Source organism: Podarcis raffonei, chromosome 6 (assembly GCF_027172205.1).
Source record: "Podarcis raffonei isolate rPodRaf1 chromosome 6, rPodRaf1.pri, whole genome shotgun sequence".
Lineage (NCBI taxonomy): Eukaryota > Metazoa > Chordata > Lepidosauria > Squamata > Lacertidae > Podarcis > Podarcis raffonei.
The window spans coordinates 24,992,389-25,018,189 of NC_070607.1; the positions used below are offsets into that span (position 1 = coordinate 24,992,389).

Genomic DNA, 25,801 nt, shown 5'->3' on the forward strand with positions numbered 1-25,801 from the left:
AAAGACCTTTCAAGGCAGGAATATGACAGGTTGGATAGCTCAGTTGGTTAGAGTGTGGTGCTGATCATGCCAAGGTCACAGGTTTGATCCCCATAACTGGCAGCTGCATATTCCTGCATTGCAGGGGGTTGGATGAGATGATCCTCAGGGTCCCTTCCAACTCTATGAATAGCAAGTTTGGTGTCCCCCAGATGTTGTCTAATGCCCCAGCCAAAATGGCCAAAGTAGTCCTTCAACATCTGGAGTCCATCAACTTCTGCAGAGTGCCACATTTCTTACCCCTGTTCTAAGGGTTCTACATTCTGTGATTAGAACACCCCCCCCCCCAGATGTGACTGCCATTGCCCCCCAGGTCCTGCTTGTAGACTTCCCATGGTCTTCTAGTTGGCCAATGCAAGAACAGGATGCTGGACTAGATGAGCCACTGATCTGATCCAGCATGTTTCCGATTACCCCCCCCCCATGCTAACTGCAGCACAGGGGTGAGTTTTGTCTAGATCATGGCTCAGTGGGAAGGGCTAAACCCATACTATGTGTTCCTGATGAAAATGCCTCCCTCTAAAGGTAAAGGGACCCCTGACCATTAGGTCCAGTTGTGAAAGACTCTGGGGTTGCGGCACTCATCTCGCTTTATTGGCCGAGGGAGCCGGCGTACAGCTTCTGGGTCATGTGGCCAGCATGACTAAGCCACTTCTGGCGAACCAGAGTAGTGCACGGAAATGCCGTTTACCTTTCCGCCGGAGCGGTACCTATTTATCTACTTGTACTTTGACATGCTTTTGAACTGCTAGGTTGGCAGGAGCAGGGACCAAGCAATGGGAGCTCACTCCGTCGCAGGGATTTGAACCACCAACCTTCTGATCAGCAAGTCCTAGGCTCTGTGGTTTAACCCACAGCACCACCCGCGTCCCTGGTATTAAAGGAAACATTCCCCCCCCACACACCCAGTGGAGATGTAGCTGCTTAACTGTTACAACTAAAGCCACATCATATTTGACCCTGCAATGGATCCTTTTCTTGTGATAAACAAACAAGCTAAAGGCTTCATTTAGAGTTAAGGCCTTGCGATTACAATTCACAAACCACACTTCAGCAAATCCCAGTCCTACAACAGTTCAAGTGAATGGTTGACTGGTGTTGCTTTTCAATTTAGTTGCTTCTTCTGTACTTGTTGGTACTGATGATGATAAAGATTCCATGAGATCTTACAATACAAATGCTTTCTCTTAACCAGCTTTGACCTCTTTTAAAAAGCCTGTGGTGGTGGCGGCGGCAGTGGGGGGCAGGTGGTAGGGGTGCCAGGAGAATAGATTGTTGTTCATAAACAACTTCCCAGCACAGTGTGGTTTTTTTTGGTAAGAGTCTTTCCCTGCTCCAAACTTTGAATGAAAAACAGCTTGTCATTTAGACTAAAAGATAAATTTGATGGGGCCTGGTCCATCTCCCTATGCAGACACATTTTGACACAGTGTATTTGAGTGCTAATAATGACATTAGAAGATGTTGGAAAGAGATCTAATTCAGCATGCAGAAGCGACTTCGCTGTCATCTCCTATTTTCTGCACAATTGACAGCAGATACTTGGGGCTGAATTTTTATTTCAGGTCAAATTTCCAACACATGCGATTGTCTGTTAGAAACAGATAAGACCAAATCCAATACCAGAGCACTTGTGGGAAGTGTCAACAGTGCTGAGAATCTGCAAAGGATGCTTCAGTTCTCTGTTTAGGACATAACATGACAACATATGTTTTTAACAGGCAGAAAATCCAGCCAACAACCCCCTGACGATTTCTTAAATTTCTGTCTGGGGAGACTTATAAGACCATTCTCTATTTGGGTTGGGTAGGTGGTGTTGGGAGAGAGCAGAACAGAGACGAGAGAGGCTTTGTTTTCAACCGAGGCAGCTTCTCTGTTGCATTTTTTCTAAAACATGCGGAAGAAAGCAATTGTTTTTTGGGCACACGAGCACAGAAGCCTCCAATGTGCTTGCTTTGGTGCAGAGTCAAAAGGGTTGAGAACAGCATTGTGGGGGCACATGATACTATATAGCATGGTATAGTGTGAGTAATTGAATTTACATGCATGCATGTACGTATTTTATAGCTATCTTTAAAATCCTGTATAAAGGCAGGCCACTTTTTTCAAAAATAAAAAATGTTACATAAAATAGTTTAATGCATCACAACATGCTACATTGTGTTTGAGGGTGCAATGGTACCTTTAATATTTTCCTCTGGCACCCACAAAGCCTGGTCTGTGCCTCTGTGTCTCCTTGGTCAGGAGGCTGTGTGGAGGTGGAAGTTAAAAGAGTAATGTTCTTTCTTACTTCCTCTTTTAACTCTATGTACTTTTAAAGGCTCGGATTAATTCTACTGGATTGAATTTCACCTAGATTCCTTGGAAAAGTATGTGCCTGCTCTCTTCATCCCTCTCTGTGTGAGGAGGGGGATCCACATGGGGGGGATGGGGGCAGAAGTATCCAATAGGTGTTCACAGCATTTATTCAAAAATCTAGATGTTCCCACAACCCTAAAACAATAGGCAACGTGTACTGTAGTTTTATTGGGGCCAATTCATAGTTTTGCACCACATCACATCACCTCATAGGATCGACACAAGCAGCCACTGTTTCTCAGAAAACAATTTATCACAATTTAGTCAAACCTTTTATTTTCTGAGCTCCACTTGGAACTGTTGGAGAATATTCAGCCAAGAGGCTTCCCTAACTTCACCATCTGCGAAATGTAGATTCAGTTTTAATGGTCGTTTAAGAGTATTTTCATATTTTTGAAGGAAACGGTGTGTTTGTCCCACTGCTCTTTCCAGTCCTCCTCTTTCAGTCCATCGCTTCCTTCAGCCACCAATATGAATGAATAACAGAATTTCATTTTATGTTATGTGAATCAAAAATTCTCAGAATATGATTTTTGGAGGAAAGGCTACTGGAGAATTTTACCAACCGACTGATTTTGCTGCCAAGAAATAACATGGAGAATTCTGAGAGGCGATTTTTCACTCAGCCCATGAAACTCGTTCACAGGAAAAGTACTACGAGGGAACACACCCAAATCTGAGGCTCATACTTTCTTTTTTTTATAAATAATATTTATTAAGTTTTCCATTTTAATATAATCCAATAAAACCACATAAAAGCATTCCAAATTACAATCAAAATAGCCAAGTATAAAAGCCAAATTATATATCTTTGGGTGACTTCCCAGGCTCTGAATTTTGTGGAGTGCTGATCATCTAATATCACATTGCATTTCTTAGTTGGTCAATAAACCATTCTGATGTTGATCTTTCATTTTATTTTCATTTATGCTTGCAACCACTGGTCTGTCCAACTTTCGCCTTCCTAGTTCTGTATGAAATATTTTTCCCTGTTGTTATCCACCTTCCAGCAATTCCATTTTCGATTTCTGCTCACAGGAGACGTAATACACCACATCCCAAACAAAAAGATGCCATTAGCTCCAGGCAGACATCCAGAAATCCCCTCTGTAGTCTTGCTCCATCTCCCAACATGCTGGTACCTCTGCAAAAACAGAATAACTCCAGTCCAGAATTCTTTCCATCCTTCCACTGAGGGTAGCTGCCAAAATCCTCAACCAGTCAATATTTTAATTGACCCACAATAGCAGCAGAATGTTCTTTCAAACCCTCTTGAAGAAGAAGAAGAGGAGTTTGGATTTGATATCCCGCTTTATCAGTAGCCGAAGGAGTCCCAAAGCAGCTAACAATCTCCCTTCCTCCCCCACAACAAACACTCTGTGAGGTGAGTGGGGCTGAGAGACTTCAGAGAAGTGTGACTAGCCCAAGGTCACCCAGCAGCTGCATGTGGAGGAGCGGAGACGCGAACCCGGTTCACCAGTTTACGAGTCCACCGCTCTTAACCACTACACCACACTGGCTCTTGCATATTTCAAGCAGAGCCAAATCTGAGACTCATTCTTGTGCATGTATCAGGGGGTGTAGCAGGATGGTGGGGGCATAGTCCCAGGCACAGTGGGCACGAACTGAACCGGCATGCATTCATCCTCTGTGCTAGGCCCATGTGACTGGATATTACAGATGACCAGGTCCCCGTGAGAAATGAGAGTGAATCAGCAGACAACAAACAGCATTTTACGATGACAGCTCCAAAACGGCCATCAGTTTGAACTCTTTGTTGCATGAACCATTAGGAAATTGATATGGGATCTGTGGAAGACCTATGCAAAGTTTGGAAATGTGTGTCCAAACCCCAGAAATCTTTGTCATCACTATGGGCACAGGCATCAAAATTTCAAAGTAAAAGGCAGTAGAAAATCTATCAGCCTGTCTACCAACCTAGCAACCAAACTTCTGATGTTTGATGGGAACGATAAAAATCACATTCAAGTCCAGTTTTTAACATATGCAAGTCTGAAAAGGTATACAAGCAGGGCTTTTTTCAGCCGGAACTCAGTTCTGGCACCTCTCAGGTGAGCGCCAATTGCCATTATAAATAGAAAAAGGGAGGCGTTCATGGTGAGTTCTGGCACCTCTTTTTCTAGAAAAAGAGTACTGTAGTACAAGTATAAATGTCAGCTAAGGCAAGTATGCCCTCCCCTCCCCCTAAAAAATGTACTCTGCATGTGGGATAAAATCTCAGGCCATCTAATTTACTCTCTGGGCCCTGTCATTAAAAAATGACCAGACAGTGATGTGTTGACATTTTGCAAATTTCCATTCGGCGTGTGCTGTTATCACAGCTGTCCCTTTGTAATAGCTTTGCTTAAAGGACACTTGATGGCTTTTAATATATAGCAGCTTGATGGTTATAGTGTTAATACCAGATAGTGTAACTTTGGGAGTAGTTAATTATCTCTGTAGTGCTACAGGATATTGCAACTTTGAAACCAAAAATGAGCTCCAGGAGGTTATCTGTGAATTTGAAATCCTAAGGAAATTGAATGAAGGTCACAGTTCTGAAACTGAAATAGTATTTTCCTAGGAAAATATTTCATTCGGTGTGCTGAAAAGAAAGTAAAGGGAACTGTTTTGGACACTCCACTTTTAAAAATATGCGTTGAAAGCATATCTACAGCAGCCTCTAGCTGGACCAGGGAATAAACCTCATTAGGCAGACATGGGCAAGTCACTTTTTCTCACCATGGTTTGTCTTAAAAGGTTGTTCTTAATATAAGATGGGATAATGCCACCTGTGTTTTGTGGGCCATAATGAATTGTGCTCCAAAACAATATTGCTTTGTGTCTTCCAGTTCTCACTCACCCTTCCCAGAGTTCAGGAATCTTGTTTGTTTTCCCCTTCTCTGACAGCTAGACCTTGACTACATTGCTATTCACCGTTCAGCTATTGCTCCTTCTCTGTGCTCTCTCAGGGCTTGTCTACACTTGTCCGTGCCTAGAAAGCATGCGTCCAAGCAGTTTTCCATGGCGATAAGGTAAAGCCACACAGGTACCAGTGATGGGCTATCTGAAGATCAGTTAACTGAAGCTGATTTTGGACAATTTGTAGATGCTGTGTATCAGTGGTTACCTGCTTTCGGAATTAATACAGTAACCTTTTCTGGATGGACTTAGACTCCTATTGAGGGAGCAGTTGCATAGTTTGGGGGGTCTGCCTTGATTCTACCTTGTCACTATAGACCCAGGAGGCCACAGAGTGCTTGTTTCTAGCTCTGGCTGGTTTGCCAGGCCTAGCCACAGAAATTCAGGCCCTGGGAATCTCCTGGGAAGACTACTGTAATGCATTCTATTTGGGGCTGTCCTTGAATATGTTTTGGAGTTTGCCACAAGTAGTGCAAAATGTGGTGACAACAATATTGACTAATACAGCTGTGTGAGTCCATGTCACACTGGTCTTGAAAGATCTGCACTGGCTGCCTGTTTTCTATCTGGTCCACGTCAAGGTGTTGGTTTTGATGGAGTGCTTCTTCCTGTATTTTCTTTCTTTCTTACTGAGGAGGTCCTTTTGCATGACCAAACAAGGCCACGCAAGACCTATAGGATTTGTAATAGGGACTTCTTAGAGGTGACACCCAGTTGTAGAACAGTCTTCCCCAGAGGTTAGAATAGCACTGGCACTGCTCTTTCCCATCAGGTCTTTTGAGTAAACAGCTTTGACTTATCCATCAGAGTATGATAGTTGGAGGGTAGCATGTGCTGATTTTTATAGCGATAATTTGCTGTGTGATTTTATATTTGATTTCATGTTGATGATTTCCCCCCTGCTGTTACATATCCTGAAATTGTTTATGATGAAGGGCGACATATATTTAAAAAAGGAAATAAATCAGGCCTGCTAACTAACGCCCATCCGTTTTAAAAGTGCTTCTTGCTACAATTTGATCCTCTCTAGGAACCAAAAAGAACCACAAATAACTATGCCACACTTTAACACAGAAATAGTATAACTGTTTCTGAACTGAGTGGTGCTTATTTGGGGATTATGAATTTGGAAAACAAATATTGAAAGGATATTGTAATCTGAGAAATAAATAAATCAGAATAATATCTGACAGACTAAGTGTTAGACAAGTACATTTCCTTTCATTTATATGTGTGTAATCAAACTATCAATTACAATTAACACTTTGGGAAGTATTTAGAGACTGAAGGAAGTTGCAGTATTCTAAAAAGGTGATGTATGTCTGCATTTATGTGAAAGATGAGCTGGTAAACACCAAGAACAAACTTTTAGAAGGTCAACCATCCACAAGTACTTTTGGAGCAGTCAGAAAACAGAATGGAATTTGACATGGAAATCTAGATTGAAAATAATTATGGAGGAGAGAGAGAGGGAGCAGAAACACCAGCAGGAACACTGGATTGGCTCCACTGGTGTATTTTCACTGCAATGACCTTTCTGTTGCCTCCCCCCTTCCCCTCTTCCTCTCAGTAAGCAACAGTGACCCACAGGTTGGAAAGCTAACACGCCTGCTTCAACCCACCCGTCAAGCCACTTTTGAGCATCGGAGGAAAAACAAAACAACAACAGCTCCTGCATTCCCACTGGCTGGGACTGATGGGCCTTGTAGTTGAAAAATCTCAAGAGCACAAAGTTTTCTATGTAGTCTCTCTTCTGGGCATGAAACCAAATATTCTATATCAACATGTCTCAGGTTTGACCAGCATCCTGAAGTATTACTTAGTATTATGACTATGAAGATGGTGTTCCTGGAGATAATTACTTTGATGCATATGGTCTAGGAGCTGACTATTTGCCCATTAAACAATAAGCTGTATGTATTTCACTAAGATAAAGTGATAGTTAGACGAAGCCTATCCTGCATTTCTAAAACCAACTTGACCTTACAGAGTACAGAAACTGGTTCTTCCAGCCTTCTGTCCTTGACCGTCCAGCATCTAACAGCCTTCTGTAGTTCCAGTAAATACCCTGTTCACAACGCCCCCCTTCATGACTTCCTTATTTTGGATGTCTATTTTTACCAGGCTGTAACATCTGAGGTTGTTTTTCAAGACCCATGACAATAGTGAAGGTAACCCTGCTAATATAACTGCCCACCAGGGTTTGTAATTTTAGAAGCAATCACTTTGGGGCTGATGTACTTTTTTTGGGGGGGGGGTAATGAGAAATACTAGATTTATGACAGCGGGATTTCTCACGGCCTCTTTTTATTCCTTAGAAGAATTGCTTTCTCTCTTGGGAAGAATTCATCATTAGATTTCCCCTTCAAGTGGCTTGTGCCTGTTGTGCTTGGGAAATGCGAATGTAATTATTGAAACGGTAATGACGACCATTTGAGGAGTGTAATTGTTCCCTCCTTTGCTTCATTCCAAACACCAAATCAGTCCTTGCAAAGTTTCTTCCTGTTTATATGCTCCTGTTGAAATAGTTTAGAGCCAGGCAATATCAATCTTCTAGGTTGCATAATGCTTTTGTGTCTGAACTTTTGCAAAATGAGTGCACCAACCTTTTGACGCAATTCTCAGAAGGCCTCATCTGTGATGGAAGCAGACGTGTCGGGGTGTTTAGACATCTGAGCATTTTATATCTGACCTCATCTGTTCTTCTTTCCTTTGGTAATTGCCCCCTGTGATGAAACTCTTGTATATGAACCATTTTATCTGAGGAGGGAAATTCCAGACAGGTTAAAATCACGACGTGCTAGATCTCAATGAGTAGTTTTTCCCTTGCTGCACTGCCCTAATTTTCTGACTGTTCAACAAAGATCAGTGTTCGCTCACTGACACCAAAGGGCTGGTAAAACATCTTTGCTTCTTTAACCTCTTCTTAGGGAGATTTCCCCTGTGCTAGGTTTCTCCCTTAAAATAATTTCCTTGTGTAACTATGGGCCAAAAGTTTCAACTCTTGGGAGTCCTTTTCTGGGCTGAAATATAATCTCCTCTTCCCTTTGCAGTTGAGGGTAGTGTATGGTAAGTAGACCGGCTTAGTTAATGTAAACTACTGTATCTATATTTAGACCCCTCAGTTAATAGGCTCTTACTACTGCTACTACTACTACTACTACTACTACACGGGTGGTGCTGTGGTCTAAACCACAGAGCCTAGGGCTTGCTGATCAGAAGGTCAGCGGTTTGAATCCCCATGACGGGGTGAGCTTTCATTGTTTGGTCCCAGCTCCTGCCCACCTAGCAGTTCAAAAGCACATCAAGTGCAAGTAGATAAATAGGTACCGCTCTGGTGAGCAGGTAAACGGCGTTTCCGTGCGCTGCTCTGGTTTGCCAGAAGTGGCTTAGTCATGCTGGCTACATGACCCGGAAGCTGTCTGCGGACAAACACCGGCTCCCTCGGCCTATAGAGTGAGATGAGCACCTCAACCCCAGAGTCGTCCATGACTGGACCTAATGGTCAGGGGTACCTTTACCTTACTACTACTACTACTACTACTACTACTACTACTACTACTATACTACCCTTCATCCAAAGATTGCAGGGGGGTTTACTGCATAAAAATACAAAATGAAAACACAAGATATCTATCATTATAACAACAACAGCAACAACAACCAATAACTGACCCCTTGCCACAAGCACATTTAAAAGGTCATAGATTGTTTAATCAAACAAATTTTAGAGCATGCGTGGGAAAACCTTTTCAGGCAAAGGGTTCTTGACCAACTCTTATCAGTGGTGGGTGTGGCCAAGGCCACTATACATCACACCCAGACCCCCCCTTCCACACCACAACACCACACACCCACACACCACACTGATGTTTCACTCTAGCTCCTCACACTGCCAATGTGTCCATCTATCTCTCTATCAACCATTCTCTCCCTGCTCCTCTTCTCTCATTCTATCTCTATGCCTCCTGCCTGTTTTTAACACCTCTTTCTAGCTTTCCTTTCTTCTCTGGCGATCTCTTCTCCTGTCTCCCCTTACCCCTAGGCCCACCTCTGTGAGAGGAGACAAGAGGAAGAGCATTGCCAAATGCTCTGGAAGAGGAGGCTGCCAAGTGGCTTGTTCTCCTCAAACACCTCTGCTACCCTCATGTGGTCGCCACTGTCCCCCTGCCAGGTCCTGCTAGACATTCTGTGCTGGGTTTCTCTCCCTCCATCCCAATGCTGTCGCTGGTGACTTTGAAGTGGATTGGTGGGCCATGAGGAAGGATTCCATGGGACAGTTAGGTTAGTGGTTTGGCAGACCACTGGAAAAGGTTGCATGGGATAGTTCTGGCCTGTAAACCATTGGTTTCTCACCCCTGCTTTAGAGCTGCAGTTCCACTCTTCAACCAAAGGCAGATCTTGGGCTGAGGTTGAAGATGTTTAGCCAGCAGTCTCCTCATTCTTGGTTCCCTCGGGAGGTGGAACAAAGGGGCTGGGAAGAGGAGAGTCTACAGAAACCCCATCCTAGACACTTTCTCTTTCTGTTCTTTTGCTTCACAGATCAACTACCCCAGAGGCTTGCTACTATTCCCAGTCTTCTGCAGGCCCCACAACTGGGACAAAGGCCCATCTCTCCTAGCAGCTGGTCTTGAGTTAGCACCACAGTAACTGGTAAACAGCTAGAGATATAAAAATACATGTCACATCTGCCACCAGTGTATGTCGATTATTTAGCACCAAAGTATTATGTGACCTTTGGGAGTTATATCTGTGGACCCGAAAGTAGCTTTAGCACATCAATTTCCTCATTTTCATGGCTTGGTTCAAATTGCCCGTGTATTATTATTCTTTATACGCTTATTCCTTATTTTCTCAAATAACAATAGGCTCACTACAAGTCAGTACAGATGTTCCCAAAGGACTATTTTGCCATGCAATATAGTTTTAAATCTTGTTCCGATTTGGCAAATTTAGCCATTTTAAATGTGATTCATTTTTTTGTGCTGCCAATGTTATTAGTTACTGAAGCAGCACATTTACAGATGAATCGAATTCAACTTTAGAAGCTCATTTTCAACAACTTTCATTTATTTAAAGAATTAACATGGCTTCAAATGTGAAGCATAATACTACTTCTTTGTTCTGTTCAAGTTGCTACTATAGCTGTTAAAGTTGTCGCGAAGGAATGCTTCCCGGATGGTGATTCATTGTGATTGTTAAAATGCAGAACTACTGAAAATATAAACTATGCTGATTGCAGCCTTGGCTTCAGTGCTGGGGTGGCGGCAGGGAGAAGGAACAGGGTGACATTGCCTGAGCTATTGAGACATATTATTATTAATTCTGGTGATATATTATATTGCCTTTTGGACTTATCTATTACACCGGGTATCCTTCTGTAACTTTCTCTTATTGCATTTTTTCATCTTCCGACTCCTTCCTAATGATCCTTTCCTCAGCCTATAAAGCCGAAACTTTCTTTGCCTTTGTAGATTCTTTGAAAAATCCTTGCTCTTCACTCAATAGCATTTAGGTACTATCTCCCCCCCCCCCCAACATTCCCATTTAATGAATCAGAGATACTATAATAAATTTTTTTTAGCAACTGCTGTGCTTCAGGGGTATTTTTGGGGTGTGTGCTTTTCACTCATCCAATACGTAGGAAAAGTGAGTAAGCCAAATATTCAGGCAGTACTTAGTGCGTACCCCTGAAGCACTTAGTGCGTATACTGCCAGCCGAGAAAGGGGGAAGCTGCACAGACCCAGTGGTCGCTTTTGAGCTTGACAAGAGTTGGAGTCCAAGGGTAATCTGGGCAGCTGGGAAGAGAGCACATTTCTGAAATACAAGATTCACGATGGGATTTGATCTGTTCAGCAATGATGAATGTGGATATGGATGCTTCTTAGGCTGAAAATCAAGTGTTTGTGGAAGCGGTGGGGGAGGTGGGGTTATTGGTTTGTGAGTGTCTTTCTTGTTTTTATTATGCATTTTGTGTTTTATTTTGTTGTTGTTGTGAACTGTGCCGAGATCTAAGGGTGAAGGGCAGCATACACATTTTAATAATAATAATAATAATAATATCAATAATCTGGGGGGGAACACCACATTGCTCAAGTTTTGGAACTCCAGCACTCACCTGAAGATCTATCTGCAAGAGTAAGGTAAAGGTAAAGGGACCCCTGACCATTAGGTCCATTCATGACCGACTCTGGGGTTGCGGTGCTCATCTCGCTTTATTGGCCGAGGGAGCCGGCATATAGCTTCCGGGTCATGTGGCCAGCATGACTAAGCCGCTTCTGGCGAACCAGAGCAACGCATGGAAATGCCGTTTACCTTCCCGCTGGAGCGGTACCTATTTATCTACTTGCACTTTGAGGTGCTTTCGAACTGCTAGGTTGGCAGGAGCAGGGACTGAGCAATGGGAGCTCACCCCATCATGGGGATTCGAACCGCCGACCTTCTGATCGGCAAATCCTAGGCTCTGTGGTTTAACCCACAGCGCCACCCATGTCCCATCTGCAAGAGTAGATGCAGCTAAAGAAGAAAACCTGAAACTGTAATCAGAAAAAACAAGTTCTTGGACAATACATAGAAAATATCACGCCTGTTGATAGTGTATTTCAGACTACTGACACAAAAAGCAAACAAAAGTAAGGCATTGGTAACCAAATGGTAACATTGTGCAATATTGCTCTTGTTTTCGTATGATTTTTTAAATTGCACAGGGCTATACGACTTAAGTTAGTTTGCAGCATCATTGAATTTTTGGAGATTTAACGGTAGTTCTAGACAATTTAAAGTTTTTAATGAACAACTGAACAGTGCCAGTACCTGGTATAACCTGAATTCTTGGCTCACACCAGTCTCCTTGTCTGATCCCAGTTCATTCTTGCAGGTTCAAATATGGCATGTGAACTGAGAGAACATGGTGGTTGCTACACGTCGATAACCCTGGTCTCCACCGGTTCATACATTACATTTGCAGCCCAGTCCTATGCATGTTTACTCAGAACTAAATTCTACTGTGTCCATTGAGACTTGTTTCATATAAGTAAGCACAAAATTACAACTGCGCTTGTGTGAATGTACATTTCCAGAAGTCCAGGCCAACTCATGTGAGCAAAAGCATAGGGCGAAATTCAATGTCATGTGAATATTATCATTCTGTCAGTGCAAGCATTTCTGCTTACCTGATGGTTGAGGGACAGCTCAGTCGGTAGAGCATGAGACTCTTAATCTCAGGGTTGTCAGTTTGAGCCCCACATTGAGTGAGAGATTCCTGCATTGCAGAGTTGTCCCTTCCAATGCTACTGTTCTGTGATTCTGTAATTCTGTTCTATGGAACAATCTCCTTACTCTTCCAACTGCAATCTGTTCTGTTCTTTTTTTTTTTTAAAAAAAACCCTATTTCTAAGATCTGGAAATAATTTTCTTCTGCTCTTGAGTCTTGAGTTCAAATGGACGGATATGTGGTGCAAGGAAAAAGCGTGACGTTGAGATTTTGGAGGAAAAAATTGCTTGACATTTCACTTGGTAGGGCTAAACCCTCGTTGCTCTAATGGGCCAGCCTCCACTGAATTTAATCAGCGACTAGTAGATACAGTGGGATGCAGGTGGTGCTGTGGGTTAAACCACAGAGCCTAGGACTTGCCGATCAGAAGGTTGGCGGTTCGAATCCCCGCAATGGAGTGAGCTCCCGTTGCTCAGTCCCTGCTCCTGCCAACCTAGCAGTTCAAAAGCACGTCAAAGTGCAAGTAGATAAATAAGTACCACTCCGGCGGGAAGGTAAACAGCGTTTCCGTGCGCTGCTCTGGTTTGCCAGAAGCGGCTTAGTCATGCTGGCCACATGACCCGGAAGCTGTACGCCGGCTCCCTTGGCCAATAAAGCGAGATGAGCGCCGCAACCCCAGAGTCGGTCATGAATGGACCTAATGGTCAGGGGTCCCTTTACCTTTACCTTAGTAGATACAGTGCAATGAACTAAAACAATAAAATTCAACCCTGGCCATTCATTGTTCGAAGCCATGTTTCAAAGGCATCCTCTCAGTTAACAGCATATACTAATATCTTAGCCACATGGGGACTGCATCCTGTGCATTCCTATCAATCCACCACTGAGTCTAGGGCTTCAGGAAATATCACAATCTGAGCCAGAAGGCTGGCTGAGGGAGGTAATGTAAGGCCCACAGGTTGCACTTGACTAATCAAAGTTCTGCATTGCCTCCATGTAATTCCCCCTCCATGTGTACTTCACCTATGGATCTGCCATTTGATAAGAAAAGGAGGGAAACTGCCTTTGGGACCTGGGTGCAGTCTGATGACTGTCGCCTTCAGTTATAACAGTGCTACAGTAACTCCCTGTAGTAAAGTTGTAGTAAAGTCTGATTAGTGGCAAATCTCTCTGTCCTTGGTACTAATGAATTCAAATTTTGCACTCTACCCCTTTATTTGCTTCTGCTTTCCCCATGATACATCAGTACGAAGAAAGTGACTTTGAAATCAAGTTGCTAAAGACAGTAAAGCAAAAGAGAGTTTTCAAGGAGTGTGAGCATTCAGGAGAGGAAAATGTCAGATTTCATTGTGCACAGAAGATTTGGAAAATGCTACTCATTTCATCGTTAGCAAAAGCAAACCCTTAAAACCACAGGAATTTCCCACTGGCTGGCTGGTAAAAATCCAACAAAGAAGGGACAAAACCCAACTGTTAACAACCTGAAATAGTGAGAGTTTTTATCATATTTTAATTATAAGGGTATTTCCAGATTATTATTATTTAATGCCTTTTTACTTTGGTGGTATGCACATGCTAGTACCGATTAAGCACCAGTCATTATATTCTGTATTCTATACCCAAATGAGAGAAGGGAATAATAACAATGCTTTGTGTGTTTGTGGAAGAGGTTGCTTTGTATTCTGGCCACACTGCCTTAAGAAAAACTAATATAACACCTGAGTATATTAAGGAATCATGTTTGCCATGCTCTATATATAGCAAAGTCAAAGTGCAGGCCCTCTACTCAGACTTAGAACAGAGCAGTTGGCTTAGATCTGAACTAGTTATACTCAGAGTTAGGGATGGTGGATAAATTTGATCCAGTTTGCATTTAAAGGCAAATCCACCTGGTTCACACTTTCTGAAAGAATGTGAATTTTACAATGCAGTTCTCCCACCAAGCAGTATCTCCAAAAATCTATCTTTTGGGGGTGAAGTATGCATTTAAATGCATTTTTAGTGAAGATAACATCCAAAATGTATTATATTGTGGAAAACTACAGCTACATATATTAGACAAAAGTGCACACAAAAATGTGTATGTTAGGTAAAATTGGCACTAAAGTGCTGATGAATTTTCACACACTTTTATTTTTTAAAAATAGCAAACCTATGTGGAAAAATATTGGAAAAGTAAGAAATGGAGAGAAACTGAAACTGGATTTTGCCCATTCCTGCTCAGAGTAGACCTACCAGATTGCCTGTCTTTTGGTACTTGGCTTTTTAAAATACAGTTTTTACAGCTGCCTACATGCAGACTTGTTGTGTTGGAATAATGGGAGCCACGCCCAGGGTGGAAAAATTACCAGTTGCAGAACTGGTTTTATTGGGAAATTTGTTTCCCGTTCCCTCCACTTTTATTGCTTTAGGAAGTTTACTCCCCCATGTGTTTATTAACTAAAATAATCAAGGCTGTGATCAATCTGACCTTTACATGAGAGACAAAAAAAAATGAACTGCTGAAGAACTCCGTTAACCTTTCTTTTAACCCTGCTGTGTGAAGTAGCAGCTGTTCATTCATACATTTTAAAAGTTAATAGATTCATAATTTAAAAACAAAATTACTGAACGAGACGAGTTGTTTCACTAGAAGGATTCTGGCACTTCTTCATCCATGAGCCAGCCTTTCATTATGCCTGTTGTAAAAACACAGCGGCAACAATATTTTCTGTTTCAGCTTCTTCTGAGCCCGAGTTGCATTCATTAGGAAAGAGCAATGTCTTGGGGGCCAAACTTGAAAGATGGAGAGCTCTGCATTTAGATTTCCTTTAGCAGCTGATCTTCTACCTTAAAGCTGCCAGGGAGATCCTAAATCAGCAAGTGACACACACGTGTGTGTGTGTGTGTGTGTGTGTGTGTGTGTGTGTGCCTGGGGACTGAGATCTTTTCCTCATGCCATTTTTATGCCAATCTCACCACCTGCCAAAGTTGCTGTTCATCCCATAGGAACAATGAGTGGCGTAGTGGCAATTTTTGAAGTGCAGGAACTCACCACAGAGTCTCTTTTGTTCCACTCCCAAACAGAGCCCAAGCTATGCTGGTCCATTGCACCTGGTACCCAGAAATAGCAAAGATCAGCTGACCGTAATAGAATAGCTAGGTGCTTTCATTCTCTGGCTTCCTCTATGTTGATAGATCGCAAGCAGTAAATCAAACCTGAAAGCCTTGTCACCACCTCATTCGCTTGCTGGAGCAAGGAGGGTCTGCTCTGGCACTCTCCATAGGTTATTCAATCACTTCTGCTCCGGAAAAAAGTCCCAGAGCTGCATTCTCCCACATCCCTCATCTGCTACACCACTGCCAGGGGAATCACACAGGCATTTCATAGAGAATCATACTGTAGAGTTGGAAGGGACCACAAGAGTCATCTAGTTTAACTCCCTGCAATGCAGGAATCTTTTGCCCAACGGGGGGCTCGAACCCACAGCTCTGAGATTACAAGTCTCATGCTCTACCAGCTGAGCTATATGTATGCTGTGTGTTTTCTCCTGCAGGTAGATTGGCTACTTCAAGGGATGCAATTTAGAATTGAAAAGCAATGCAGAGGAGAGGGTTCTATCTCTTTCTTGGATGGAATTGGAAGCAGCGGTCAACCAGGAGACAGGAATTGTAGCACGGGGCCATAATTCTATGTATTTTGGGAGCAGCGGTGTGTGTGTGTGTGTGTGTGTGTGTGTTTACTGTTTCAAGCCAAGCAAGGTCAAGAATATATTAATCCCAGAAGAATCACTGTTGCTCAAGCAAAGTCCCAGCACAGACAGGAACTTTGTAGAACCATTCCTATCTAGGAGAGCCTCAATGATAGTCTGGGTGGGTTCAGAGCCAGTTCAGAGCCTGAGAACGTTTCACTGCCCAGGAAATAGCCAAAGTGCAATTCTAGCAGTCACCTATAGAACTTATAGTTTACATTTTTAACGCTAGCAGCTCCTCGTTCAGGAAGCACTTCCATTACGCTCCATCAGCTTTGGTTCCCCTTGGTGACCTCTGTCACTCCTGATTGCCTACGTCTCATTGTGTGTATGACATCATCACATTTAATTAATTAATTGTTGCATCTATATCCTACCTTTTCTTCAAGGAGCTTAAGGTCATGCATATGGTTCTCTTTCTCCCCATTATATCCTCCCGACAACTCTGAGAGACTAACTGGCCCAATGTCACTCAGGGAATTTCATGGCTAAGATCTCTCATCTTGCAGGTCCTAGTCCAACAGTCTAATCACTCCACCACATGGTCTCTTGTGTTCATGGTGTGATTCCTAATTGACTGGGATCACTCTTGGAGGGAGAATAACACCCTTATTGGCTAGGGTGGGGGTTGTGTCTCACCTTAACAGTCAGGAACTAGGTATCTCATCTGATCACCAATCAGGGAGTGGAAAATTTAGTCCAGCAACTCTTCCAGCATTTTCTGTGTCAGAGAAGAATTAAGTTTCATATAACTTTTAATTTATTTAGCTGTACAAAGTGCTCTGCTACATCAACTGCATTTTAAATTTGGCCATAAATATGTTTTATTCCTTGCCAATCGATAACAAAAAGTCCCCGTGTTTTGAGCTATATTGGGAGTTAAAGGAGACCAGAACAGAGAGTAGTGCAGGCACATTTTCCATATGGAAGCACTTGCAAAAAAAAGTCAGCAAGGTGCCAATTTTGCTGAGGTGCTACATTATTGTATAAATAACCTGATGGCTAATTCAGTCCACCCACTCCACTCTGTACTTCAGCAAAAGTATTGAGTTGTATCTAATACTAGTCCTACTCAAAGTAGAACCATTGAAATGAATGGATATAACCAACATAGTTCAATTCATGTTAACGGGCCTACTTAGTTGGCTAGAGCCCACTGAGTCACACTGTTTTAGGGTTATTCCCATTTTGCAGATATGAAACTTCTCATATAAGAATGAAGGCCACTCAGCAAACCTACAGCTATGCCAGAATCTAAATCACATGTTTCAAAAGGGCTTTCTGTGGCATCCGCCAGCTGCTTCCAAGGATACAGTCACATGGGAGAACTATAGGATGTGAACCCAAGCACTTCATCATTTCCTGAATTGGAATTCTACAATGAAGTGGCACTTTTTTCGACTGCCACTATTGCGGGAGTTCAGCCACATCTTTGGGGGTTCATGTGCCAGTGTTTTTCATTTCAGTGTGTCCTGGGAGCGCATTGCATGGAGCCCTTTTGTAACATGTGAACTCTGCTTCGGCCCATGCGCTTTCCAAAAACTGGGAGCAATGAATAGAGCTTGAACTTTGCATTTTTGTTTGGTTCCTTTCCTCCTTTTGCCACAGACCTGTAATCACCATGTGAAGAAAGTTTGTGTTTGTGTGTGTGTGTAGTTATAGATCTTCCATTGCCAAGTGACATTTCTCAAAGGCGCTGGGTCGAAATGACTTCACTGTGACTCTGTGTCTAAGGCTAAATTGTGCATATTTATCCTAGCTGAAAAGGATCATTAGATTATTATACCCCCTTGCTTGCTCAAATTTGATAGTAACTTGTGAAATGAGCCTCTACCCTATTTTACGACATTATGGCACCGAGTATTTTATGCACAAATAGGGCAAGGCAGCAGAGTGCACGCCGGTAGTGCTGGGAGGCATGCAACATAAATCAGACGATGTGTGCATAATTACAAGATAGCAGAACAGGTCCCAAGGGTATTTTCAGCATCGTAAAGCATTACATAGACCTACGGGCCCCTAGAACATTATCCTTTCCCATTTCTTCACTCTTAGAGGCACCAGACAGCTTTTGTCTGCAGGATGGCATGGCACAAGAGTGATGCGATGAATTACAACTGCATGAGTACTCTGTGTTTAATTGCAAAGCCACAATTTAAAGCACCCTCTGATTAAATTGCCCAAAGCTTCCAATCTTATTTGTTGGATAGTTGCTCAGGGGCTGAGTGCTTTCTTAGCATTTATAGCGGAAAGTCAAGGTGTCATCTTGCCACCTGTCCTGAAATACTTTGTCCAGAGACTATGGCTTCCATCCATTACTGGCAGCAGGAAGCAATGAAAAGAGCAACAAACCTTAAACGAGCCGGATCTCTCCCATTGAGAAGCAAACATCATTTCCAACCGTATTATAAAAGGATTCGTTGAAGATACTGTAGGAATACTGGTCTGGAATTTGTTTTGCACGCTAACTTTTGCTTCAGCAATGATTGCACAACATTAAAACGAGATCGCAATGTAACTTGTATGAAATAATATGGGATATAACATGGAATAACAGAATAATAATAATAATAATAATAATAATAATAATAATAATAATAATATTTTATTTATATCCCGCCTTCCCCAGCCGAAGCCGGGCTCCGGGCGGCTAACAACAATAAAATAATACAACATTCTAAAATCATTTCATTATAAAATTTTAAAAAGTGTCTTAAAGTACCATAGGGATGATCCAGCTTCTGTGTGGATCTGTCTCCTGGCCTGTACAGAGTTTTGTGCATCCAGGGCCCTTTCAAATGTTAGTTTTACTCCTTACACTGCTGCCATCAGAGGGCATGAGTCCTATGCTTCAAAGAGGGAAAAGAGGTGTGAGATCATGCTTAGATACATACTCTCCAACGTTCCTCAGATGAAAATAGGGACATATTCTACACCCCCTGTGCCGGCTCCTCAGAGGCCGGGGAGGGGACACAGATGCAGTGACTGACCAAAGCAAGCTGGAGCCAAGTGACTGTAATGGCTTCTCATGGTAGCGGCCTCATGAAAGGCCCCACCCACTTCGCTGCCCCACTCACTGCCTTCTTTGTGGGAGACCAACCAACTGAGGAGCAGGGGAACTTTCTTAGGGGCATTCAAGTGACTCAGATCTTGTTTTCATACAAACAGGAAATGACGCCATATTGAGACATAGATCTAAGAAGCGTGTTAGAGGGACACATAGATCCGAACTTCCGGTAATATGCTGAAACACTGTACTGAAGAGAAGCCCCTTTGGGAATTTGAGACTCTGCATGAAAAAGTGAGAAGCCATGATGGCTTAAGGGTTTTTGTGACAACCCCAGTATTTTCAGGGCAGTTGGATGGTATGTTAGATGTGTTAGTAAGTAGCTAGCCAGGTCTATATACAGTGGTACCTCGGGTTACATATCCTTCAGGTTACAAACGCTTCAGGTTACACACTCCGCTAACCCAGAAATAGTGCTTCAGGTTAAGAACTTTGCTTCAGGATAAGAACAGAAATCGGGCTCCGGCGGCGCGGCAGCAGCAGGAGGCCCCATTAGCTAAAGTGGTGCTTCAGGTTGAGAACAGTTTCAGGTTAAGAACGGACCTCTGGAACGAATTAAGTACTTAACCCGAGGTACCACTGTATTCCCAATAGGAGATGGCTATTACCCTCAAGTCCTGCTTGTGAATTTCCCAGAATCCTGTGATGGTAACAATCTGAAGTGGGTAACTTGCTTTTACTTGTGTAGGCTCCCTTCATGAAGTAGAACCCTGGAAATTCAAGGTTTTACATCCTGCAGGAAACCGACATGAGTCCAAGCAGGCTGAACACTTGAAAATCCCAATTTATTTTGAGGGGGACTTCAGGGGAGGCAACCCAAGCAACAGTCCTTGGTGTGGCCCATGGAGACTTAGTAATAGGTCTTAAAACTTTTGCTCACATTGCATAAAATAAAAATAAAAAGTCCTTTTGCATATTGAACAGGAAGTTAAAGCAATTAAGCGAGTGATTACCATATTACTATGGAAGGCCCAAATTAAGGATAACAATTTGAGTTTATTAAAATAGGCATATTCTCTGTGAATATTTAGGAAATGTTTATATTACATTTTCCCTTGCAGTAAATTATGAAATGAGGATAATGGTTATGAGATACCTGAAGCATGCCTGTGGCTCATTATCCAATGAATTGATATGAATAAATTGGATAAATCAACCAGCTTGACAGCTAGTAGTTTCCTTTGCCGAAGACGTAGCGGGCCAAAGCAGAGGGGGAAAGTTCAAATGGTAAGAGAAATGTTGAGATCTTGATCTGTGCATCCTCAAACTGTGGTAGCTGGTAGTCTCTGAAACCAGAAACAGCCTCCGTATTTTGGGGGGGGGGGGTCAAGGGGAAGAACTTTGCAATGAAAGGGTGGAAGAGAAACAGACCCAAGGGAAAGTAAGACTGAAAGAGACGCCACCTCTTTGCTGCAAAAACAAATACCAATGCTTCCACAGCACGGTATCCCCTTCAACCCTCCATGTTACAACCCACAAAATTTGTGGAATTATAGTTTAACTCTTACACGTTTCCTTCTGGCCTAGAGGCTGAACATAGGCTCCATGCCTTTCTGTGTGGCCCTGAAGACTCTCCACAGGCTCGCTAGATCTGCTGCATGCCCAACTCAAAATTGATCCTCAGGGTCTCTTCCAACTCTATGATTCTATGAAGGAATCCTCTATTTGATGGAAAGTCTAGCTCAAGACTGGTTTAAAGATAAAGAACCCTAAGGAGGGAATGAGGGCAGGGCCCTTGAAGCTGGGTGTCCTATGGTGGTAAGAGTCCTGGAAGTTCTCCTGAAGGAAAAAAAAGGGACTCATGAGAACCACTCAGTGAATGAGTGTTTGGAGGCTCTAAGGGTAAGTTGAGCCTAAACAAAACTCTCATAGTGAAGGAAAGGCTGTGAGAAATCTAACACACTTGCTTTTTCAGTCTTCCACGTGATTGCTCAAAACTTCCAATTTAGCTCCTCCTCCTCTTCCTTCTGTTCCCTTTCTCAAGTTGAAAACCCCTTATCTTGGCGAAGTGGTGGCAGCAAGAGAATGGCAGACAGTGGAAGGCTGACCCTGTGGAATCTCTTTTTTGCTGCAGCTTTTCAACGGAGTGTCATGTCCTGCTGGGAATATTTGGTCTTGTAGTTAGGCTGCATGATGTCTACTGGGAAAAAAATCCTTTGCACATCATTTCCTGAGGTAGACAGGTCCTGAGCCCTTCTCCTGAATTTAAAGAGCCATCCACTGCTTGCTCACCCCTTCCTGGAGATAAGGCCTTTTATTTTGGGAAAGGGAGGACATGAAAAAGGGCAGGCAGATATGGGTTGCAAACCTCAGTTCAATAAAGGACCTGCTCAAGAGTGGGACCACATTATTTGAGCAAGGTGTGGCTCAAAGTTTTAAGCACTCTACACTTCTGATGCCCATCCTCAGCCCTAAACTGTAGGAAGAAGAAGAAGAAGAGTTTGGATTTGATATCCCGCTTTATCACTACCCGAAGGAGTCTCAAAGCGGCTAACATTCTCCTTTCCCTTCCTCCCCCACAACAAACACTCCGTGGGGTGAGTGGGGCTGAGAGACTTCAAAGAAGTGTGACTGGCCCAAGGTCACCCAGCAGCTGCATGTGGAGGAGCGGAGACGTGAACCCAGTTCACCAGATTACGAGTCCACCACTCTTAACCACTACACCACACTGGCTAGGGTTGTTGTTCGGCCTCCATACCATAATAAGTTTTAAGCTCCTCTGCGATCACCAGTGAAGATCTTCCTCCAAGTGTCCCTTATTGAAGTAGTGAAACCTATGGTTGGACAGAACACAGACTATACACTGCATGGAATATGTTGCCCAGAAAGATCAATCTGAACTATGCAAATGTTGCTTTTGGAGGACAGCTATGCTATATGCTTCATTTCTGTAACCCACAAGGAGGCCTTTTTTACTCAGGCTGGTATGTTTGAGCTTGGCTTTGCTTCCTCCTGTAGACTCAGATGTATGCCTTGATAAATGCTTCAGTTGGTGAGATATTCACCCACAGATGCCTTGCAACTCCCAGTTGCCAATGGAGGTAAGTGGAAATGGAAGACAGAACACGGCAGTGGAGGAGTGGCTACGGAGGGAAAGGAAGAGGTGGAGAAGGCTAGGCTAAAGTCGGGTGGTTCCTATGGGCAATAAAAGAGGAAAAATCTTCCACCATGAACAACTTGTTTGGGCATTTTAATAAACCAAAACCAGAACACCTGGATTGATAAGAAAAAGAACTTTAGACATCAGCAAGCCCTCCCAGAACAACCAAGCATCCATCACTTGGAAGAGATAGGAACCTTTGAGTAGATCTGCAGCTCTTCTTCATGATACATATATAATTAACCAATAAGGTTTTTTTTGAGGCATGGACAACACTCTCAGTTTATTAAAAAGAGATACAATCTCCCAGTGTTGCTACGTTCCTAAGGGCATGTGGAGGGAAAAGACAATAATGAAATGATAAACATTTTGTTGCACCTCTGAAATCAGTTGGCCTGCTATACCTAAAAGTCACAGAGTTCACTGTGTATCTCACTTATTATTTGTGGCTAGTGCTTATCACACCTGCCATTATGTGCAAGACTTATTATTTGGCAACAGCTCTGTCCCCCCCCCCCAAAAAAAACAACAACAACCATACAAACAAACCCTGCAACAGCACAGAGATTGCTAAAATGATGGATCGTCTTGGCTTATGAAAATGGATGAATGTGCAGGTTTTGAGTAGGATGGATAATGGACACAATCTGCTGGAAAGTTCTCATTGAAATGAATTGCATGCAGACAGTCTTCTGCAAAGACCAGTCTTTTGGTATTTTTTAAAAAAATCTCTGTGTTCAGCTTATGGGTTCATCACTGCCAGATACGCACACACTTTTCAGTGAGAGTTGTAGTGGTAAACATAGTGGCAGACAAAGAGAGCACACAAAATCTAATTTCTTCTAATTTCTTCTTCATGAGCAGGACCTTTTTTTATTGTTGGGGTCAGGGGGTGGGGAGAAAATATTTTTTATTGCAAACTGTCCCACCCAATATTTTTCTTCTTGGGCAAGACTGGCCTTTTAAATTCATTTGTGTTTATTTAACATATCTGAATATTTGATATGGGCTTATGCAAGATAATTAACTCCCATTAGGGTTGCGTGCAAGAACTTATTATCGTTATTTTAATTAAAACAAAAGGCTTAGCAGTACTTTGCAGAGGACCAGATGTTTGTTTTCTTTCTGAGACCAGGACTGTGTCTTTCATGATGGTGGGGTTGGGGAGAGTAGTTGATAATACAGACATCCTGACTTTGGTGATCCAATTAGTAGGGCACGTGTTGTGAGCTTCCAGCACCATATTCACTTTGAATGAGGAGGTGGGACGGTATCTTGACCTCTGTAGATGTGGCTGATCAAAAGGGAAAGGAATTTTGAGTTAAGCAAATACCTGCTTTTAAGAAACTTTAAAGATAATGTTGTGTATTAAGTGCCCACACCAGTGGAGTACTGAAGGAACTTGCTGTTTCAGTATTTAGAACTGATCATATGGTGGAAAAGACTCCTTTTTCTAACAATTTGGCTTAAATAAAATATAATATTCCTGAACATAATATTCATTGTTTTCTGCATCAAAATGTTATGTAATAATTAACTATACTGAGGAAAAGGTATGATATAGCCATGGTTACTAACACAATCCTTGTTGTTGTTTAGTCGTTTAGTCGTGTCCGACTCTTCGTGACCCCATGGACCAGAGCACGCCAGGCACCTCTGTCCTCCACTGCCTCCCGCAGTTTGGTCAAACTCATGCTGGTAACCTTGAAAACACTATCCAACCATCTCGTCCTCTGTCGCCCCCTTCTCCTTGTGCCCTCCATCTTTCCCAGCATCAGTGTCTTCTCCAGGGAGTCTTCTCTTCTCATGAGGTGGCCAAAGTACTGGAGCCTCAGCTTCACGATCTGTCCTTCCAGTGAGCACTCAGGGCTGATTTCCTTAAGAATGGATGCATTTGATCTTCTTGCAGTCCATGGGACTCTCAAGAGTCTTCTCCAGCACCATAATTCAAAAGCATCAATTCTTCGGCGATCAGCCTTCTTTATGGTCCAGCTCTCACTTCCATACATCACTACTGGGAAAACCATGGCTTTAACTATACGGACCTTTGTTGGCAAGGTGACGTCTCTACTTCTCAAGATGCTGTCTAGGCCTGTCATTGCCCTTCTCCCAAGAAGCAGGCGTCTTTTAATTTCGTGGCTGCTGTCACCATCTGCAGTGATCATGGAGCCCAAGAAAGTAAAATCTCTCACTGCCTCCATTTCTTCCCCTTCTATTTGCCAGGAGGTGATGGGACCAGTGGCCATGAGCTTCGTTTTTTTGATGTTGAGCCTCAGACCATATTTTGCGCTCTCCTCTTTCACCCTCATTAAAAGGTTCTTTAATTCCTCCTCACTTTCTGCCATCAAGGTTGTGTCATCTGCATATCTGAGGTTGTTGATATTTCTTCCGGCAATCTTAATTCCAGCTTGGGATTCATCCAGCCCAGCCTTTCGCATGATGTATTCTGCATATAAATTAAATAAGCAGGGAGATAAAATACAGCCTTGTCGTACCCCCTTCATGGATCACTGCCTTGCCGTGGCGAAGGGGCTTGAAGAACTCAGAGAAGCTATGAACTACGCCGAGCAGGGCACACAAGATGAACAGGTCATAGTGGAGAGTTTTGACCAAACGTGATCCACCTGGAGGAGGAACCGGCAAGCCACTCCAGTATCCTTGCCAAGAAAACTCCATGGACAAAGACAACACAATCCTTACTTCCATTTTACATAGAAGTAAGCCCCGATGTGTTTATTTCAGTCAGTATTATTTAACAGCTGTGTGGAAGCAAGAAATTTTATGAACTGAAAGGTGCATTTGGATGAACATGAACCAAACTATTTTATTCCTTCTTTAAAAGGAACTTTCCAGCCACTGGGTGTTAGTTGCTAATGCAATCCTATTTATTTTATTCAGAAGTAAATCCCTAGAGGCTTTTGTAGTGAGTTTCCAGAAAGTCATTTCCTCTGTGTGTGTGGATGTTTTAGAACAGGACTGAGAGAGCAATACTGAAAGAGCAGAGCTCTAGGTTTTCTGTTCACTACTGAGGAAGTATACTCGTGAGGGCAGGCAGAGGACTAAAACTCTGTTAAGTGCCAAGTATTAATACTTCAAAGGGACGTGGGTGGTGCTGTGGGTTAAAACACAGAGCCTAGGGCTTGCTGATCAGAAGATTGGTGGTTTGAATCCCTGCAACGGGGTGAGCTCCCGTTGCTTGGTCCCAGCTCCTGCCAACCTAGCAGTTCGAAAGCACATCAAAGTGCAAGTAGGTAAATAGGTACCACTCTGGTGGGAAGGTAAACGGCGTTTTCGTGCGCTGCTCTGGTTCACCAGAAGCGGCTTAGTCACGCTGGCCACATGACCTGGAAGCTGTACGCCGGCTCCCTCA

The 25,801-nt window shown here is 43.0% G+C and overlaps 1 protein-coding gene across 1 annotated transcript; it reads left to right on the forward strand.

Annotated features, from left to right (window-relative positions):
* Positions 1-11,178: 11,178 nt before the first annotated feature.
* Positions 11,179-11,956, forward strand: LOC128415081 (short coiled-coil protein B-like). Its single transcript, XM_053390955.1, is given in 3 exon segments — positions 11,179-11,200; positions 11,810-11,868; positions 11,870-11,956. Coding segments are annotated over 3 exon segments (168 nt in total).
* The last annotated feature ends 13,845 nt before the right edge of the window (positions 11,957-25,801 follow it).